The sequence below is a fragment of the Equus quagga genome, chromosome 1 (assembly GCF_021613505.1).
Source record: "Equus quagga isolate Etosha38 chromosome 1, UCLA_HA_Equagga_1.0, whole genome shotgun sequence".
In the NCBI taxonomy this organism is placed as follows: domain Eukaryota; kingdom Metazoa; phylum Chordata; class Mammalia; order Perissodactyla; family Equidae; genus Equus; species Equus quagga.
The window spans coordinates 84,357,054-84,379,719 of NC_060267.1; the positions used below are offsets into that span (position 1 = coordinate 84,357,054).

The following is a 22,666-nucleotide window of genomic DNA, read 5'->3' on the forward strand; positions in this document are numbered from 1 at the left end:
TGTTTCCCTTGACCGAGTAGATATGTTCTTCGGAAAAAACTGCTGTTAAGATCGATGTCAGTGTACTACCTATAATTTCTTCTAGAAATTTTGTGGTTTCAGGTCTTACATTCAAGTCTCTAATCCATTTTGAGTTAATTTTTGTGTATGGTGTAAGATAATGATCTACTTTCATTCCTGATAGTTAATGATGTTTAACATCTTTTCATGTGCCTCTTGGTCATCTGTATATCTTCTTTGGAGCAAGGGCTGTTCAGATCTTTTGCTCATTTTTTAATTGGGTGGTTAATTTTTTTGCTGTTGAGATATATGAGTTCCTTACATACTTTGGCCATTAATCTCTTATCAGATATATGGTTTGAAAATATCTTCTCCCAATTGATAGGTTGTCTTCTCATTTTGTTGATGGTTTCCTTTGCTGTGCACAAGCTTTTTAGTTTGATGTAGTCCCATTTGTTTATTTTTTTCCTTGCCTAATAAGACATGATCCATGAAAATATGCTGCTAAGATTGACATCGAAGAGCATACTGCCTAATTTTTCTTCTAAAAGTTTCATGATTTCAGGTCTTATATTCAAATCTTTAATCCATTTTGGGCAACTTTCTGTGTGTAGTGTAAGATAGTAGTCTACTTTCATTCTTTTGCCTGTGGCTCTCCAATTTTCCCAACACCATTCATTGAAGAGACTTTCCTTTCTCCATTGTATGTTCTTTGTTCCCTTGTTGAAAATTAGCTGTCCATAGATGTGTGGGTTTATTTCTGAGCTTTCAATTCGGTTCCATTGATTTGTGTGACTGTTTTTGTTTCAGCACCATGCTGTTTTGATTACTATACCTTTGTAGTATATTTTGAAATCAGACAGTGTGATACCTCCAGCTTTGTTCTTTTTTTCTCAGGATTCCTCTGGCTATTTGGAGTCTTTTGTTCTTCCTTACAAATTTTAGGATTTTTTTCTATTTCTGTGAAAAATGTTGCTGTAACTTTGATAGAGATTACATTAAATCTGTAGATTTCTTTGGAAGTATGGACATTTACAATATGTTAATTATTCCAATCTAAGACCATACAATGTATTTCCATTTATTTGTGTCTTCATCCATTTCTTTCAACAATGTTTTATGGTTTTCAGTGTACAGGTCATTCACCTCTTTGTTAATGTTTATTCCTAGGTATTTCACTCTTTTTATAGCCATTGTAAATAGGACTGTATTCTTAATTTCTCTTTCTTTTACATTGTTGTTAGTGCACAGAAATGCAACTCATTTCTGTATGTTGATAATGTATCCTGCAACTTTACCATATCCATTTATTATTTCTAAAATTTTTTTTGGTGGGTTCTTTAGGGTTTTCTATATGTAAAATCATGTCATCTGCAAATAGTGACAGTTTCATTTCTTCCTTCCAAATTTGGATCCCTTTTATTTCTTTTTCTTACCCGATTGCTCTGCCTAGGATTTCCAATACTATGTTAAATAACAGTGGTGAAAGTGGATATCCTTGTCTTTTTCCTGGTCTCACAGGGATCGCTTTCAGTTTTTCTCCATTAAGAAAGATGTTAGCTGTGAGTTTGTCACATACAGCCTTTGTTATGTTGTTATGTTGAGATATTTTCCTTCCATACCCATTTTATTCAGAGTTTTTATCATAAATGAATGCTATATCTTGTCAAATGCTTTCTTTTCATCTATTGAGATGATCATGTGATTTTTATTCTTCATTTTGTTAATGTGGTGTACAATGTTGATTGATTTGTAGATGTCCAACCATCCCTTCATCCCTGGATTGAATCCCACTTGATCATGGTATATGACTTTTTAATATATTCTACTTGATCTGTATTTTGTTGGGAATTTTTGCATCAATGTGAATCAGTTATCACTGATGGCATTTAATTTTCTTTTTTTTTTTTTTTGCGTTGTCCTTGTCTGCTTTTGGTATCAGGGTAATGTTGGTTTCATACATAAGTAACACTACATAATGATAAAGGGAGCAAACCAACAAGGGTATATAACACTTGTAAATATCTATGTACCTAACAAAGGAGCAACTAAATATATAAAGCAATTATTAACAGATGTAAAAAGAGAACTCTACAGTAACACAATAATAGTAGGCGAATTTAACACTCCACTTAGGGCATTGGACACATCATCCAAACAGGAGACCAATAGGGAAACATTTGGCTTAAATGGCACATTAAACCAAATAGACTTTGTAGATATATGCAGCATATCCCATCCAAAACCCACAGAATACACATTCTTTTCAAAGGCACATGGAACATTCTCCAGGATAGATCACATATTAGGCCACAAAATAAGTCTCAATAAATTTAAGATGGTTGAAATTATACCAAGCATCTTTTCCTACCACAACAGTATGAAACTAGAAATCAGCTACAGGAAGAAAACCAGAAAAGCCACAAATATGTGGAGATTAAACAAAATGCTACTGAACAATGAAGAAATCAAAGGAGAAATTTAAAAAAAATTCCTGAAGACAAAGCCCCCCAGTACATAGTTGTAGAATCTACTTGTGAGTGCCTCTGGTTGTACTATGTGGGACAACACCTCATCATGGCCTGATGAGCAGTGCCATGTCTGTGCCCAGGATGTGAACCAGCAAAACCCTGGGCCACCAAAGCAGAGCATGCAAACTTAACCACTTAGCCATGGGGCTGGCCCCTCAAACATTTTTATGGAAGAAATATTTCCAATTTATTATGCTTAATAATTGTATAAATGGCCAGTTTCTGAAGAGTCTGAGAGGATCCAACAGCTATCCAGCCTGTGGGGGTGTCTGTTAATATGTGTTAAACATAAAACGAGTAAACTTGGATTGACTGACCTACTGAAATTTGTATCACATAGTTATATTTTTCTGTGGGGACAGCTGGGTATTTTTCATGGAGGAGTAGGTATTTATAAGTTTTGATGAATTTTTTAATCAATTAACTGAGGCCTTTGTTCACTCTAAATACTATATCATTGATGCTGATATATATCTATACTATATATACTATATATATATACTATATCAGCATCAATGATTATAGATATATTTATCTTTTGTTAGAATATACAAAGATAATGACAGTAAGAGCTGACATTAATTGTATTTTTATCATGTGCTTTAGCATGCGTCTCATTTAAACCTAATGATAACTTCATAATGACAATAATATTACTATCTACATTTTCAAGCTGATTAAACAAGGCTGAGAGAAGTTATTTTACTTGCTCATAGCCCACAATGAATGGCTGGCACAACCCAGCATCCAGTTCTGTCTGACCAGTCCATTGGCAACATCAGTTTTGGAGGATAAGTAAAGCATTCCTGCTTCCCAGCTGGAACTATGGGCAGGCAGAGAGGAGCCCAGGGCATTCTTGCTATCAGGGGCAGCATCTCAGGTGGCTCCTGCAGCTCAGTCCTTCCAGCCTCTGCACAGCCTCCTCCCCAAGGTATGATAGGAATGGGATGCAATTAGTCTACTTTGATTTTTTTTTTTAACCAGGAGCTTAGGGACATTTTCTCACCCCTTTCTGTGGCTTATGAGATGGCATCCTCCTACTTGTTGCTCTGAAGCTCAAGGACAGACACAGAAAGCTCAGGAGGTCATGGGCACACAAGGCTTTCTTCTTACATTTTTGTTCCTAGTGTTGACAACAGAAGCTGAGAACTTAGGAAGCTGTTTGGATTAGAAGGTGCCTAAGCTCACCAAGAACTGACACAGGTCAAAGTGACCTGGAAATTTTAGGTGGGTGAAGTATGTCTCTGTGTGTAGAGGTCTGCATATGTATTCCACATGGGTCTGTGTGGTGTTTCACTGCTCTTGTAATGCGGTTATATGTGGATAATATGTATAATATATACGTATATATATGTGTGTGTATATATTATATATACATATATATATTTGAGACAGAGATTTAAATGACTCACAACTTGATTCTTCTCTCTGACCCAGAGTACACAACACCAAATAAGCCCTCGTTAAGAAGTACAGACCATTTCAGAGTATAATTTGGATCTCCGAATCCGTCCTTTGATCTTAAACATTTTCCACAAACTCCTGCAATAACTCCCGCATTTTCATACTTGGACAGACATCATAGTTAAGGCTATGAGACTGTACAGTCTGAAGAGAGACAGATGTGCTCCCCAATCTGGAGCAGATTGTTCCTGAGTTTACCTATGACCAGAATGGGGAGAGGACTTGAAATCTCTATTGAGTGATGTGGCTGTGTGATCTTGCATTCTGCTTATGAGCTACAGTCATGTGTGAGTTCTTGTGTTTAGAGTGTGTGTGTTGTGTGTGTGTGTTGTGTGTTTTGATGATATTTTACCTGCAGGTTGTGTTTTTGCTGTGGTTCCTGTGACTAAGTGGGGCCCAAGTGCCTCACTCACTGACCACCTTGAGTATAGATTAATGGGACTGGAACCTCTACTTCTGCAATGAGTGTGTACATGTGTGACAATGTGTTTTGTTTTTTTCTTGACTGTGAAGAGGTACGTGTGTGCAGTGGTATGTTTCTTGTCTTTTTTTGTGATGTGTGGGACTTTTATGTTCTTATTTTGTGTATGTGCTTGCATTCCTCAGTCTAGGCTCAGAATATGAGTTATATGCATGTGCTATATGATTTAGTTGTGTTACTGTATGTTTTATGCTTGTGTTGTACTGTGCAAATATTTGTGTCGGTGTGTGGTTGCATGGATTCTTTGTTGTTGTGTCCAGTCTGCAGTATTATTTCTGATTTGTGTTCATTTGAGTGTGTGGGTAAATAAACTATAGAATTACTGTCTCTTACTTAGGGTTGATATAGGTTGCAGGTGGCAAGAAATCACAAATGAGCCATTCAAATGCATGTATGCATGCATGTTTCCTGGACGTTATTTAGGGGCTTCCCGGTTGCGCCTCTGAAATCATGTTTCCTTAGCTGTCTTTCCACGGTTGCCATATACCGCATTGAGCAGGCAGATTCACAGGCATTTCCACCACTGGTCAGGTGTCATATACAAAACAATATAAGCTCTGTGTCTGCCGTACGTCAGATTGGGGCCCTGTCCTCAGTCTGGTCCATATATGTTTTTGTGATCTTGGGAAGTTACTTGAGCTCTCTGAGGTTCAGATTCCTCAATGGTAAAGGAGAGGTAACTATTCCTACTTCACAATGCTATTTTGAGGGTTAACTGAGACAATGTATACAAATCACTCAGCACCATGCCTGGCACATAATTGGTGCTCAGTAAAAAGGAGATATTTTTGTTATCTTTCTCCAAACCTGATGTTTGTCTCATGGAGGTTCCTTATTCACCATCTTCTGGTGCAGGACAAGTAGAAGTCAAAGAAAACTCATCCATGCAAAGGCTCCCTCTCGCGCTTCACCATCATGTATGACCTCCTTTCCATGGCTTGTGGCCCAGCTGCTTCCTTCACAAGGTCCTGCCTGAATCAAGGTTCCTAGTTGGTTCTGGTCCTCTTTGCTTCTTCTGGTTTCTTGGTGGGAACTGACACAGCATATGTCAGTGAGCAACTGGGCTTCCCCATAAGGGTCAGTCATTGTCCTCTTTTGTGGCCATGAATGGAGAGAACTGGTGCCGCTGTGCAAGTTTGCAGTCCATGAGGAAGACTCGCTGTCCTGCTCCTATACTTGAGGAAAATGTCAGTCTTGATTCCCCCTTCAAGGGTATGTGGTTGGTAATCCTTGCCTATAACTTAAGATCCAAAGTAATATTAAATCTGGAATCCACTGTCAAACAGTTCAGGGACCTCCAGTTGGTCATTTATCTCATTGGTCTGAGATTTTTCACATCTGTGAAATGAAGGACATAGTATTTGCAGTACATACTACACAGTCTCTAAATACATGGCTATTATTTGAAGTTAAAGTGTGGGGAAATCCTTTGTAAATGGTATGACGTGTAAATATGATTGATACCTCTTTTGGACACAGGTAGCTGACATTACACAGCATGTCTCCTTATTCTAGTGAAGATAATGACTTCTATGTATAGTGGTTAAGTGATGGACTCTGGTCAGATATACACCATGATTTCACCTGTTTTTACCTATGAGCAAGATATCTTTGCACATTAAAATAAAGCAGCCTTTTGTTCTCAGTTAAAATAGGTAGAAAAAATAACTATTTATTATGGTATTTTGAGAACTTAAATAGAAAGTATATGTGATAGGCTTGGTATAGTGCCTGCCATAGTGTATGTTAGTAATAAATATTTGGCATTATTATTATTGTTGGTTTGGGACCTGGAAGGACACTTTTGGTAACGGGGAACATTAAATATCTCTGATCAGTTAGGATGCAACCAATTACGCTGTAAGCCTTCAACAACGCATAGCTATTTTAATCCAAGTTAGAGATTTTCACATCTATTTTAAGAGGAAATGAGCAATGTCTGTCTCCTAATGCACATCTCATGTTTTACCATAGTTAATTACTGAGGTTTAACCTGGCTGGGTATGAATATATAAACTTCTCGAATGTAGAGACTTTGCCTTTCTTGTTTGCTATTACGTACTTTGTGTTTTGCATAGTAGCTGGGACAATGTTGTTGTTCAATATATATTTGTAGAACAAAGGAAAAGATGTCTTTTGGTTTCCATGGAAGGAAATCTTGTCAGGTATTTGATGATGTGAAGTATCATTTGAACCTGAATGGGGAAGACTTGTGATTCATGTATCAACAGGCATGAGAAATAAACAGAAGTCTACTTTAAAATTAATCATTTTCATACAAAAAGGACATAACTATAATGTTATGGCTAATTCTAGGTCCCTGAATTTTCCCACTTTCCTTCATTCCAGCAGAGAGAAGAGCAGCATGAGGAGGGAGAAGCAGACCAATGTGTCTGAGTTCTTCCTTCTGGGCCTCCCCATCCCACCAGGGCAGCAGGACATATTCTTCACCCTATTCTTGGGCATGTACCTGACCACAGTGCTGGGGAACTTGCTCATCATCCTGCTCATCAGGCTCGACTCTCGTCTCCACACCCCCATGTACTTCTTCCTCAGTCACTTGGCCTTCACTGACATCTCTTTCTCATCTGTCACTGTCCCCAAAATGTTGATGGACATTCACACTAATCACAAGTCCATCCTCTTCACAGGGTGCATTTGTCAGATGTATTTTTTCATATTGTTTGGTTGTCTTGACAATTTCCTTCTTGCAGTGATGGCATACGACAGGTATGTGGCCATCTGTCAGCCACTCCACTATACCACCATCATGAGTCAGGAGCTGTGTATCTCACTAGTAGCTGGGTCCTGGTTCCTCTGTTGTGCACATGCCCTGTTGCACACCCTCCTCCTGGTCCAACTTTCATTCTGTGCTGACAATATCATTCCCCACTTCTTCTGTGATCTCCCTACACTCCTGAAGATGAGCTGCTCAAACATCTCCCTCAATGAGCTGGTCATTTTCACTGAGGGAGGAATGATTATCATCCTGCCTTTGAGCAGTGTCTTGGGCTCTTATATCCGGATAGGTACCACTGTTCTGAGGGTCCCCTCCACCAAGAGATTCTGCAAAGCCTTTTCTACTTGTGGCTCCCATCTCTTTGTTGTGTCTTTATACTATGGGACCATTGCAGGTGTTTACTTTTTCTCCTCACCATCCATCTCCAATGATAAAGACATAATTGCTTCTGTGATGTATATGGTAGTCACTCCAATGCTGAACCCCTTTATCTATAGTCTGAGGAACAGAGATATGAAACATGCCTTAGAAATATTAGTTAATAGGATTAAGGTTTTAACTCACAATCACTAAATCTATAACAATTACACATCCAAATGAACAAGGAAACTATTAGACCTGGATAGACATTCTGAGTGTCCAGCTGAATCTGGCCTGCACATACATCTCAGGGTTGTTGGGCTTTCCTTGTCCCTCTCTGCTGACAAGATTTCATTACCCAGACTGACTCCAATGATTATATATTTTATTAAAAAATTAGAATATATTATGCCTATTCCAATATGCATAAGGCTTGGTGGGGTAGGGGGGCAGTGAGGATGCTGAGTGGCAGGAGTGAGGAAGGAAGCCCCTCCAGTCTCACTGTCTCCAAGAGAATCATGTCTTGCTTCCCTTGGATTCTCAGAGTCAAGGAGGCAGTACAAAGAGTATAACAGAAAATTTTGCTTATATAAATTGAATTTCCAATTTTTGAAAAGCTAATTTTCTCACAATAAACTTTCAATGACTTCTAACTTAATTTAAAAGTATGCGGGGGCCGGCCCAGTGGCCGAGTGGTTAAGTTCTCTCGCTCCGCTGCAGGCGGCCCAGTCTTTCCTCGGTTCAAATCCTGGGCACGGACATGGCACCACTCATCAAGCCATGCTGAGGCGGCATCCCACATACCACAACTAGAAGGACCCACAACTAAAAATACACAACTATGTACCAGGGGCTTTGGGGAGAAAAAGGAAAAAATAAAAAATTAAAATTAAAAAAAAGTATGCATTCATATGAGTTTGTCTATCTTTAATAAATATGTGGAAATGATGTCACTTTGGAAAACTGTTGTTTTATTCATCATTTAATTACTTCTAAGAAAGGAATATGAGGAAACCTTCTGGGGTGCTATACAGTTTCTATATCTTGGACCATGTGGTAGTTACAATGGATGTAAACACTTGTAAAAATTCATCAGGTGAAACATTTCAGATTTGCGCACAGCGTATGCATGTTAGACAGTAATACAAAAATGGAAGAGAGGGGAAATGCAACAAACAATTCTGAGTGGAAGTGAAAAAATAAATGTAATGAATGTCAAGGTGTATATATATATATATATATATACATATAAATACACACACACATAAAAAATGTCATTGTCTTGGTGAAGAAATGCTACCATTTTCCTACTTGTTTTCTTCTTTTCTCTCTAGTGTTTCCTGTCTTTGTTTACATCATAACTCATCTAAACAAAAGTATTCCTTCTTCTTGCACTATTCTCAAACATTTACCAGCAGGTACTCTCCAAGTGCATCTTCTTGGGGGGGGGGGGGGGGGCGCTCTCACGTGGGCACAGGTGTGGGCAATGAGTATAATATGGTGCTGAGTTATTAAGGCCTAGCTAGGAGGCTAAGAAGCTGGAGGAGCTGGAAGAATAAATGAAACCAAGTTTTTGAGGGAGAGCTGAAGATCCAGAATGAGAAGTGACTGTGTACACACAATCATCACATACAAATAAACCCTAATAAGAATGAGAGCAAACTTTTTTAAAATTCTGTCAACCTAGAATACTACATCAGCGAATATATCCTTCAAAATTGAAGGTGAAATAAAGGTATTTTCAGGAAAATAAAAAACTAAAAAAGTTGCCAGCAGACTTTTACTAATAGAAATGTGAAGGGAAATTCTTTAAGCAGAAGGAAAATGATTATAGGGTAAATTTGAAAATTCAGAGATATTCATAAGATTGATAAATATAAAAACAAATACTGAATGGACTAAAAACACCAATAATAAGAATATCCTTTGGGGATTCTGAATAATCCTAAACTCACACTTCTGTGAAAATAAGTTTTGAAACTCAGTTAAATTAGATAATTTCCCAGGGAAATAAATATTACCAAAATTGACTATTCATGATATAGAAAGATTAAACATGTCAATTTCTGTAGAATAAATGGAGAAAGCTATTAAGCAACTACTCCATGATACAGAACCAGGGCCATATGGTTTCAAAGGGGAATTCTATTAATGGTGAAAGCCCTAATAGTCTGAGTGCTGCATGAATTGTCCCAGAGCATTGAAAATAAAAGATAACACCTTAATTTGTTTTGTGGATGAAATAAATAAAACATTGATGTATAAGCATGATCAAGAAGTTCAAAAATAAAATTTCAAGTTGACCATACTTATGACTATTCATGCAAACACAGTCAATAAAATATCAGCCAGTACAATTCAACGCCACATTAATAAAATAATGCATATAACCAAGAGGGATTTTTTGAGGAATTTGAAGTTATTTCCTTATTAGAAAATCCTTAATATAATACAACATATTAATAAATCTTGGGTTAAAAATACTATGTCTCCCCATAAAGGCTAAAGAAGACTTCAACAGATTTTGATAACATTGATGAAAAAAGAACTGATGGATTCTCTGTTAATAAAGTATATATTACAGCAAATATATATGATACATATAAACATACTTTTATTATGCATGATGTTACATGAAGTATATTATACATAATAAAATATCTTTATATACCAAATATATTTCATGTAAAATATATATTGTATTATGTATATTATTATAGATAATAAAATCTATATTCATTAGTTGTACAGCAAACATCTTACTTGATGGGATTCACTAGAGATATTTCTTTTAAGATCAGGATCCAAATGAGAATGCTCATTAGTCAACTTTGTGGTGAAAATATTAGCTAATGCAACTATAGCGATGATATCAATTAAAGTCACAATAATTGGAGAAGAAGAATTAAAATCTTCTGAAGACTGTCTACATACTTTAAAAGCAGGAAAAAAAATTCTGAAAGTAGAAATTGCATGTAGTCACTGTAACTGCATAGTCAGTTCAAGAGAATGTGAAGGGACATCAGGAGTTGACATTTGTCAACCCTGCCTCCTTCCTTCTTGATCTTTCTTCACCAGCAAACACACACCTTGGCAGACTGAACTCCCCATTCACAAGTTCCTCCTCCTTAAGAGTTCAAACCGAATATGAAATGGATCATACATAAACAGACATCTCTAATCTCCTTCCAAAAATGGACAGTTGTTTGTTATCTTTACAGTTAAATTGATTCGGTTCAATATTACAGCACTCTTTTCTTGTGATGTAATCCGATTTTCAGCATCTCCCTATGACTTGCTACATTCCCACAGTGCAATTACTCTTTTAAAATGAAGTTTTACTTTATTTCTTCCTTTAGACATTCATTCTAAGTTTCTATTTGTAGTACCTTATTGAGTACATTTCTTACCTAGGCTCAGTCTAACATTAGTATTCTGTTTTCCCTGCAAAAATATTGGTGTTCTACCTTTGAATTCAAGCTCATGCCATGCTCCACCGGGATAAGTCTCCAGGTGTGAAATGTTTGAGTGAGTCTTTTTTTCTTTTAACTTCTATAACCCCAGTCATTATGCCACACTGGGCATGGTGTTTGGAACAGGATGCGAATTGTTTTTCTGAATTCACATGAGAGATTGCAATCACTTTATAGGCAATCACTGTTACAGAGGAGACTGATACAATGAGGCTGCCCCTCCAACCTGTCAATAACTATTCTCAGGCCTCTAGCCCTTCCTTTCTCTCCTTTCTTGTCTTATTTGGGTAAACATCTTTCAAATCTCCAAATACGGCATCTAAACTTTTAAAGAATATTCCTCCTTAAGCTGTTAATAACTAAAGCAATTAATAGATTCTACTTTTATAATTTATAATCTTATCTCTTACGTCATTATTCTCCAGGTGACAAAGATATCTGTGAATCTATATGGAATGATTTCCAAGATACATTGTTAATGTAAAAAAAGCAATGTGTCCAGCAGTATCTGTAGCATGCTACTGTTTGTTTAAAAAAGAAAGAGAAATAAGGAAACATATTTGTATCTTCTCATTTTAGCAAAAGATACACAGGAAGAAGTCAGAAACTAATGAGTGTGGTTTCTTACAGGGCTGGGTGGGAATGCATGGGAAGGATGGGGAGATAGGTATACCTATTTGTACGTTTTCTCCAAATTATCTTTTACCTGCTAAAAAACGAATAACTGAAAAGAATGGGAAACAAAAAAATACAGAATAAGAAGAGAACAAACTAACTTAACTACTCTATTTCAAATGAATAACATGGTTAAACTGAAGGAGAAATTAAAACAACTTACCCATGTAATTCTTGAACACAATACTTTATCTATACTCTCAGAATAAAGAAGAAAATATTTTAAAAATTGAGCTGCAGTTAGTAGTTTTGTCATTCACAGTGATATGGGTTCAATATTCTGAAATTACTTAACATGTATTCTAGGATTCAGTGAATAAGTAAACATATTGTTGAAAACGGAATGACTCTGCACTATCTGGGGAAGGTATCATATACACGGAAAGGAAAGACTGGAAAGAACTTTTTGGTGTCAAACTGGTATTGGAGGTGTCAGTTTGAACTTATGGGTTTATATATGCTAAAATTTATGAACTAAATATCAACATTTATACTATTCTTATCCCCGATTTTATTCACTCTATTCCCAACCCACCTCCCATGAGTAACCATGTCTATTAGTCTATTATATTCTTGTTTATGCATCCTGTGTTTCTCTTATATGCCTTTCTCTCTCCACACATGTAACGCCTTGTACGCAGTGAACATAACCTAACCAATTTTCTCTCTACATATAGTTATTCTCTAAAAGGAACCCAAGTTACTTAGAAAGATGGCTGATTCCAGGGCTGGGGCCAGGAAATACAAAGATGATCTGGGAAAGTTTTGCAAAAACTGAAAGTGAGGAAGTGATCAATGAATGATGAGGACACATGAGCCAGCTCAACAGGGCTCCCCATGGCCAAATCTGGAATAATTTTAGCTTCAAAAAGAGTAAGAGCAAACAAGCAAACACATAGATAAGGAAACAGATTGGTCATTACCAGATGGGAAGGGAATGGAGGGAGAGTGAAATGGGTAAAGGGGCAAATATGTATGGTGACAGATGGAAACTAAACCGTTGGTCGTGAACATTGTGCAGTCTATAAAGAAGCTGAAATACAATAATGTACACCCAAAATTTACATTATGTTATAAATCAATGTAATCTCAATAAAATTATTTTTAAAAATAATCCAAATGAATTACAACTCAGAGATTAAATGAGAATCTATGACTCCATAATGATATAAATAAATTAATAAAAAATAAGTGTTAGAGAAAGGAAACTTCTCTCTTACAGAGAACTAATACACATAGAATGATTGATGCATGAGAAAAATCACCATTTGGTCACCACAATTACAATAATTGTTTCAGGCAAGAATCACTTGTTTCTTATTAAGTATGACGTTTTATATGTTGGTTGAAATTTTAAAGAGAAATAGCATGATTATATAGTCTCAAAATATCTATCCAAGTTGTATTTATTAATTTCAAAGATAAAAATAGTAATTATACAGCAGAGAACCTGGTAGACACCACCTTAATCAGTTGGCCAAGAATAACACCACCAGTAATTGGAAAAATTGATATCAGCTTCCTTCTCATAATATGCACTGTGGTATACCCACCAAAGCCCTTTAGGCTGAGTCTGAGATACGTTTGTAACTACGCATATGTAGATATGCGGAACTACATAATAATAAAGCAAACATGGTTATATATTAGCTTTTGGGCAATCTGGGTGAAACACCTATTAGAACTTTTTGTATAATTTTTACTTTACTATAAGTATGAAATGATTTCAAAATAAAGTTAGACTGGCCCAATGGAGCAGTGTTTAAGTTCGTGTGCTCTGCTTCAGCAGCCCAGGGTTCATGGATTTGGAACCCACGTGTGGACCTACACACGCTCATCAGGCCATGCCATGGTGGCAACCCACATACAGAATAGAGGAGTATTGACACAGATTTCAGCTCAGGACCAATCTTCCTAAAGCAAAAAAGGAAGATTGACAACAACTGTTAGCTCATGGCCAATCTTCCTCAACAAAAAATAAAATAATATCAAATAAGTAAAGTAAATAAAAAGTTAAAAAATATTTTGTACATAATTACTCAATAGGAGTGAATAGAACATCTTACAAGTCTATTACTAAATTTAACATTGGCATCCAGGCAGACAATTGTGATCTTCTAAAATATTTTCCTTGTAACCTATCTCAGAGATTAAATATGAACTGCTGAACCATGGGCAAGACACAAAAAGGTAATTCTATAAAATGTCATCCCTGACTTTAAGGATTTACAGTCTCTAAAATGAAACTGCAGAGGTAATTTTAAACCAAGAAAAGAAGTGTATCTGTAGAATAAAATGCATATGCGTATTTGCCATCCATAAGTTGGCACTCAAATGTGTAAGTAGAAATTATTATCTTTAGCAGTGTTTGATAGATAGTCTCCACTTGCCCCTCCAGGACCATTCTCCAGCTTTCTCCACACTGTTTTCTATCAGGAGTCTGACGTTTATGGATTGTATCAACTAGGAACCCTGGCCCTTTGGATTTGGTCAATGGAAACAAAAGCAAGAGATTAATTGCCTAAGAGAGAGGTTGGAGCATTTATTCTGTTTTGCTCTCTGCCATACCATGGGTTGACAGTGGCTGTCCACAGTTCCTGTCCAGGTGTCCTCTCCTACCCCTATGTGTCTCATCAGGTTCTCATAAGCACTCCCTCTCCTTGTACCTGTTTCCCACTGCTGCTGGCCCTGGGTGATTCACCATCGCTTAATAGTTTCCCTTAAACCACCAAGACCTTTATAAACAAGCCATTGTGACATCTTTTTTAAAAAATCCTCTATCCCAGCTGGAACCATGCCCAAGAACAAAGACATTGCTGGCATCAGAAACAACATCCTGTGGGACTCCAGGGCCCTCTCGCTCCTGGACGTGCAGCTCCACAGAGGGCAAGAAGACTTGGTCAACTAGCCAATGGTGGCTCCTCCCTGACCCAGAAGCCTGGGGACATTGTTTCTGTCCTCTTACTGGTAATTAAAATATTATATTTTTGCTCATTGCTAAATATTTGCTTCTTGCTGTTATGATGGGACATTTCACCCGCTAGGCAGATGTCACAGCTCAGCAGATGAGAGCTCAGCATCAGGAGTAAGATTGTTGTCTCTGCTGCTGGAGAATATGTCTGACCTCACCAAAGAACCGAGATCAGAGAGGAATAAAATCTCTGCTAAGCAGTGTGTGTGTTAGTGTTTGTGCAAGCTATGTTTGTGGGTGACACACCCGTGTGTCAGAGCAGGAACATGTATTGTTTGCCTTTGTCTGTGTGTCTGTTACCATGTGTGTTACCACATGCATGGGTCATTGGTGGTTTACTGATGTGCCTATGTGAATAGGCTTAACTGCCCCATGTTGACTGCTTCCCCCTGGGAAGGGTGTGTATCAGAAGGAGCCAAAGCAGGCCTCTCAGTAATGGGAGTGTATGTGCTACTTGTTGTAGTGGGTGTGTGGCTGGGTGGCATGTGTGTTTTTGGTGTTGTTTCTTGAAAGATTTTTACATTGTGTGTCCTTGTGTGTTTTTGGTGATGTGTGTGTATAGTGATGGGCTATGTATATGTGGTGAGTTGAGTGTTTACCAGGTGTGTCATGTGTCAGGTGTGTCGATGTACTTTGTGAGTGTGTTTGTGAGTGAATGATACACCATTGTGTTTTATGTATGTCTCACTTTATGTGTTTCGACATGTATATGATGTTTATGAGCTGAACCATATACTGGCTATCCTTCCCTTAGCATGGGAACTAGTCACAGGTTACTGGAATCCTCAAATCAGCAATGTGTGTGTGTGTTTATGTGTGATTTGTACGGGTGTTTGGGGCTTCTGATTTTCCCCTCTGACTCAAGTATTTCCTTCAGTACCGTCCTATGGAACACCACTGACTGAGATAACCAAAGCTCCAAGCAACTCCCTGTTTCTGAAATTGAACTGTCATGATTTTCATATACCTGAGTGTGACTGAGTCATTTCGAGGTGTGCTTTTTTTTTGTTTCAATCCTTACAATGTGGTTTTGGCCTGATTCTCAGGCATAGCTACCCCATGGACACACAAGATAAAGAGAAATATTTCTATTTAAGGCATTCTGGAGCCACTCTGAGGTTTGTCCATATTTAAGGTTTTGGGGTTTTTCTGTTTAGTTATATTCTTTGGACAGTCACAATCAGCTATTCCACCCCATAAATGTTGAGATTATTGTTGTCATCTCAGTTATCATGTTTTAAGAAATATAAAAAATAGCCTTCAAAATTATATCAAAGAATTCAGAGAAAAGAAAGAGTGGTAAGTCACCTTGATAGCAGTGTCAAATAGTTTAACTTTGGAGTAGAGTAAATGAGCCTCTCATATTTGGGGCAGATACATATGTTTGAGGATTGATGACTTAAGAAGCTTCTTAGATTGAGAGAGAGCTTTGAGCAGGACCTGGAAATCCATGCATTTTTGAGAGGTTGAGAGGCAGCCATCCCAGCAATTACAGTGGAGGCAGCTGTGACTGGGTTGACATCGGGAATGATACAGCAAAATGTGGATTTCATATATTAGTCAATTTTCTGTGGATTTAGTAAATTTTTGGTTGGAGTGTGAGGTTTCCTCCTCTGATAATGAAAGGTTAATGAGAACATTCCCATTTTTATTGACCATTTTTTAATTTGTATCTCACCTTCTAAGGACACCCAGTTTGGCAACCCTATTTAAATCAGAACTGCTTCTTGTCACTCCTTGTACCCTTTCCCTGCTTTGTTTCATTCCGCAACACTTTTCACCAATTGCCATGTCATGATTTTACTATTTTGATTTTTGTGTTTTTGTTTTGTTGTACAGCGATTTGTTTATTTTGAGGTTTTGGGGGTTTTTTGCTTCGTTCCCTTAAAATTAAGCTCTACCAGATAACCTATTTCTATTTTATTCACTGCTGTATTTCATCACCTAGATTGTCACCTTTATGAAGTCTTTAATAAATATTTATCAAAAAGAATAAATGAGTGAATGAATTCATTTAATAATTTCCCATGCTCATTACATGCCCTGAGATTAAAAAATTATTGGTGAGATAGCTTAACATTTATTGAATGTTTTCAGGTACCTGGCACTGTGATAAGAATTCTAATATGCATCTTCCCATTTAATCCTCACAACAACCTCATGAGGAAGGTACTATTCTTTTTATTTTTAATCTCTTTTCTTACTTCAATTAGACTTTTTGGTTTTTATATTTTTTTTATTGAGGTTATGATAGTTTACAACATTGTGAAATTTCAGTTGTACACTATTTGTCAGTCACCATGTAAGTGTGCCTCTTCACTCTTTGTGCCCACCACCCACCCCCCTTACCCCTGGTAACCAGTAAATAGTTCTCTTCATCCATGTGTTTGTTTATCTTCCACACATGAGTGAAATCATACAGTGTTTCTCTTTCTCTGTCTGGCTTATTTCACTTAACATAATAACCCCAAGGTCCATCCGTGGTGTTGTAAATGGGACTATTTTGTCATTTTTATGGCTGAGTAGTATTCCAATGTGTGAGTAGTATTTCATTGTGTGTGTGGAATCCATAGATTCCATATCTTCTTTATCCAGTCATCAGTCAGTGGGCACTTGGTTTGCTTCCACATCTTGGCTATTGTGAATAATGCTTCAATGAACATAGAGGTTCATAAGTCTCTTTGAATTGTTGATTTCAAGTTCTTTGGATCAATGTCCAGTAGTGGGATAGCTGGGTCATATGGTATTGCTATTTTTAGTTTTTTGAGAAATCTCTGTACTGTTTTCCATAATGGCTGCACCAGTTTGCACTCTTACCAGCAGTGTTTGAGGGTTTCCTTTTCTTCACAACATCTCCAACATTTGTTATTTTTGTCTTGGTGATGATAGCCATTCTCACGGGCGTAAAGTGATATCTAAGTGTAGTTTTGATTTGCATTTCCAGACTCTGTGATAAGAATTCTAACACGCATTGCCTCATTTAATCCTCACAACAACCTCACAAGGAATGTATTATTCTTATTCTCAGTTTACTCTTAAAGTTTCTGAATGTTGTGTTACTGAATTAAATTGCTCAGGAGTTCACAACAAGTGGCAGAGTCCAAACTCAATTCTAGGAATATCTTCGTCAAGACACGAAGGGGTCCATCTTTTCATTATTCTACCTTCTAAGCAAGGCACAGACTCTGCCCTACAGGAGCCTCGCAGGTAGTGGGAGATCTGTGAGCTTTAGAAAAGGCTTGCGTAGGAGGTACAAGAGCCTTGCTCTGTGACATAGGGACAGGCTTACTTTCTCACTGTGGACGCTTAAGAGGCCCAGATTGATGTTGGCCTCTCCTGTCACCCGCCTGGAACCTCTAGATTAGACAGAAAGGAGCCCAGAGTGACACTAACAAGAGAGATGTTGTCCCCAGGGATTCCAGTGGCTCAGCCTCTCTGGTCCCTGCACAGGCTCCTCCCCAAGAGGCCACCAGTAATTTGTTCAATTAGTGCAGGGTAACTGTTTCTTATTGATAGTCCTGAGTGTCTTTCCCCCTGTGTCTCCTTTCTACTGTAAAATAATCTCTCCTGCCCATTATTGTGTTGCTGGTAAACAGACATGCAACACTGTGAAGGTCTTCAGGCCACAGAGGCTGTATCTTGTCCTTTGGCTCCTAGGTCTCTTGGACAGAAAGCAAGGACTAAGGTAACAACCCAGAGCAAAAGTATTTGAACTTATTAAGGATGAGAGTAGATCAGAAGGGGCCGGGATCCTGCCCTTGCAAACAAGTGTGGGTGTGAATATTGGACTGGTTGTGTGTGTCTTGTGTATTTCCACATATGTGTGCTGCTGACACACACATGAAAAACCTCCATTTAAGATGTGCATTGATCAGGTAAGGCTGGAAATCTCCTGTGAGAAATCCATGCGATTTAGTGGTTATGTCTATGTTGTCTGTTCATTGTTGTGATTTGAATATCTGAGACTGTCTGGGAGCGCCCATATGTATGCATTTCTATTATGTGTTGTTTGCCGGTTCTTTGTATGACTCTTTGTGCATTGTGAGCATTTGGCATATAAGACAGTATGTTTATTTGTGAAATTTGTGTGGAACAGATTTGTACCCTGACCATCTTCATCTAGGGCATGCATATGTCAGACAGAATAGGAAATCATCCTTCAACAAAATGTGTGTTGAGGTGTGTATGTGTGTGAGAGAAAGAGAGACAGAAGGAGGAGACAGAGAGAAAGAGAGAGAGAGAAAGGGAGATGGACCTCAAGTGTAGAGGTATCTGTATTGCATTTAACAAACTTGCACCTCTACCAAATCCCCCTAGAAAGGATAGGGCATGGAATAGTCTCATTTTCTGATGTTCCTCTTGACTCAGACCAGAACCCAGTGAGGCACTTTCAAACTGGATCCTCATTAATCCCTTTTGGGGCCATTGGACTACGTGAGTAGAATGTTCCAACAATGCACACAGAACCCTAAATGTTTCTCACTCTGGCCTTTAGCATTGTCCATATATACACTTTGGGAGCAAGGTAGCCTGATTAAATGTCCAGATTCTGGTGTCCTTGGAATATGGTAGTTGCCACACAACAGTTTTTGCCCTTACCTTTGATTTCTCTGAGGCCAGCAGCCTTAAGTGTAAAAGAGGATAATAATAGCTTCTGTAAGATATTGTCTGCAGCAGTTTAATACATTTTAGGCACATATTAAGCATCCAGTAAAGGGTAGCAAGCTGTGTAATTTGCGTTCCCCAAATGGAGGCAGACTTACCTGATTCTGCATTCAGGTACCTCTAAGATGGGAGAATATGTTGTGTCAGTTAGGACAGGAAGCCCATGCAAAGATTCTCTCTCACCCCTTAGGTTACAGCTTCATTACTGAGCAGAAGTGACACTTGCATTTATACCCAAGTTGAAGGTTCCATTCCTGCTGGTTCACACCTTGACACTGCAGCACCTGTGAGTGTACCAGGTTTTCTGCTCCGCCCCTGCATTAGACCTACAGAGAAGCTGTTCATTTAAATATCCCTCAGAAATTGTCAATAAGCAGCCAAGCCTCATGGGGAAGTGAGGTCACTTCTTTTCTCCTACTATCCCTTAAAATCACCCTGTCTGGAAAAATAATTTACTATCAGATATGGATTCGGTGTGTTAACATCAGTTTCCTCTTCCGGGCATATGGATATTTTAAGTGTCTTAGCCACTCTCCCTCAAAGAAATGAAAAGTGTCTGTCTCTAGTGAAAAGAGTATCAGAAGACTTGCATTTGAGATCAATTTCCACCACCAAACACATTGTGTAAGTGACTGAACTTCTCATATGAGTAAAATGAAAGAAAAAAGTCAGTTTTCTCTCCTTCTCAGGCAAAAATGTATACTGAATACTTATGATTAAAATCATATGGAAGGCATTTGTAAACTGTAGGCTGTAGGAATATAAGGGGCTGTATGAATGAGTTGTGGCAGACATCTGAGCTGGTGGTTGAGGTAGTAGTAGGCACAAAAACACTCCTTCAAACAGTAAAATAACATGTCTCAAAGCCTTGGCTCTTCTGCTAGATTAAGTAAGGGGAGGAAGAATATGTTTAATAGGAGAAGAGAATTAATAAAGACATGAATAAAGAATGATGACTATAGCAGTTACTGCCTATGTGACCAGGAGCTGATTTCTTAACATCTCTTAGCTTCATCACACATACATGCACACACACACTATAAATAAATGAATAAATAAATATATGTATATTTACCCAGAAATTCCTTCATTTGACCTCATTCGTAGTAGACTACATGTTTAATAGATGTCAATTATATTAAGATTGATATTGGGAAATAGTCATGTTAATCAGATAACTATTAATTTTAATAGACATGACAAATCTCACAGCATATACCAGTTATCAGGTTCTAGGGAAAATGTTCAGGTGTCTTACAGCATATGAATACTTAGATCTGAGCCAGTTTGATTCGCTGAAGACACATGCAGAGAAGTGGACAACAATGGAGATGGGGAGGCATAATTTATTTTTTTCCAAACTAAATAAAATGCATCAAGCTACGTTCCATCATGAAAATAACCACAAGGTATAGGGTGTGTGTCTCTGCACCTTCCTTAAGACTTTGAGAGCTCACCTATGCGAACACAACTTTTAGATCAGCCACCTGCTTCTTTGTAATGCCTACCTCACATTTCTGGTGTGTTGGATTCCTAAGGATCAATCCAGGATTTATCTGGAAATTCGCACTGGCATGAAGACATTAGATGACTATTTGTGCCCTTACTGTATGAATACCTCTATTCTAATATCAGAACTAACACTGAATCATTTAATTATTCCACAAACCCTAATGTAGGTATTATTGTGTTTATTTAGTAGAGGTTCAAAATGAGGCTATAAGAGAGTAAGTTGTTGAGGCTAGCTAGGAAGTGTTGGAATCAGAACCCACTAGAAGTCGAGTTGCAGATAGACTGATCTGAACCAGTTCTGGAAGAGGTTACTCCCTAGAATGTGAGCTCCTTGAAGGAAAGAACTTTGTCTTGCTTTCTCCAGGAAAGAGTGTAGTGTCTAACAAACTGTTTAATTAATAAATAAATTACCCCTGGTTTCCATTGAATTAATCTTATTGGCCGTTGAAGCTCTAATGGCTCCCTCCTGCTCAGCTAGGGCAAAGTGGGGATTCAGCCAAAAGCATGTGAGAAATATACTGAGGAATTCCTCAGTATAAAGTAGATACCCTTATTGTGATTGCCCTCATCACCATGTATCATCTGAGACATTCCCAATATTCCTTCAATCTAAGCAGAGAGAAGAGCATGAGAAGGGAGAATCAGAGCAGTGTGTCCAAGTTCCTCCTCCTGGGGCTCCCCATCCAGCCAGAGCAGCAAGGTTTGTTCTTTGTCCTCTTCCTTGGCATGTACCTGACCACAGTGCTGGGGAACCTACTTATCATCTTGCTCATCAGGCTGGACTCTCGCCTCCACACCCCAATGTACTTCTTCCTCAGCCACTTGGCCCTCACTGATGTCTCTTTTTCATCTGTCACAGTCCCTAAGATGTTGATAAACATGCATATTCAGGATCAATCCATCCTTTATGCTGGGTGTGTGACACAAATGTATTTTTTCATATTTTTTGGCTGTGTTGATAACCTTCTTCTTGCAGTGATGGCATATGACAGGTATGAGGCCGTTTGTCACCCTCTACACTACACCACCATCATGAAGGAGGGGTTGTGTATATTTCTGTTGGCTGGATCCTGGCTCCTCTCTTGTGCCAGTGCCCTGTCTCACACCCTCCTCTTGGATCAACTGTCCTTCTGTGCTGACAACACCATCCCCCACTTCTTCTGTGACCTTGCTGCCCTGCTTAAGCTCTCCTGCTCAGACACCTCCCTCAATGATATTTTTATCTTCACTGTTGGGGGATTGGTCATAATCCTGTCATTTATTGGCATCCTGGTCTCTTATGGCCACATTGGGGCCACCATCCTGAGGTTTCCCTCAATCAAGGGGATCTGCAAAGCCTTGTCCACCTGTGGCTCTCACCTTTCTGTGGTTTTTCTATTCTATGGGACAATTGTGGTATTGTACTTTTTCCCATCATCAAGCAACTCCAATGACCAAGAAATAATTGTTTCAGTCATGTACACAGTGGTCACTCCTATGCTGAACCCTTTCATCTACAGTCTGAGGAACAGGGACATGAAAAGTGCCCTAGGGAGACTTTTCAGGAGAGAGATCTTTTTCTCCATGTGACAGTACCCTATTCTTGCTCTTATCTTATCCACTGACCCTCTCAAAGAGAGCTCCTTGAAAAATGTGTAGTTAGATGACCAACCTTGTTCCTTGCTCCCTGCACATTCTCCTTTTCATAGTTTCTCTTATTTTTGGTCCTCTGCAATCCTCAGGAATAGAAGTGTGAAATATAATTGCAGAAGGTACCTTCCCGGTCTTTAAATTCTTGACTCCCAAGTTGAAGGA

General features: G+C 38.3%; 2 protein-coding genes across 2 annotated transcripts; both read left to right on the top strand.

The window, feature by feature from the left end:
- The first annotated feature begins 3,795 nt into the window (after positions 1-3,795).
- LOC124248792 (olfactory receptor 1J4-like) lies at positions 3,796-7,789 on the top strand. Its single transcript, XM_046679286.1, has 2 exons — positions 3,796-3,810; positions 6,833-7,789. The coding sequence occupies exons 1-2, from the start codon at positions 3,796-3,798 to the stop codon at positions 7,787-7,789; spliced, it is 972 nt and encodes a 323-aa protein (XP_046535242.1).
- A 13,656-nt stretch (positions 7,790-21,445) lies between these two features.
- Positions 21,446-22,441, top strand: LOC124247853 (olfactory receptor 1J4-like). The gene has a single exon (XM_046677633.1). The coding sequence runs from the start codon at positions 21,446-21,448 to the stop codon at positions 22,439-22,441; it is 996 nt and encodes a 331-aa protein (XP_046533589.1).
- Positions 22,442-22,666: the final 225 nt, after the last annotated feature.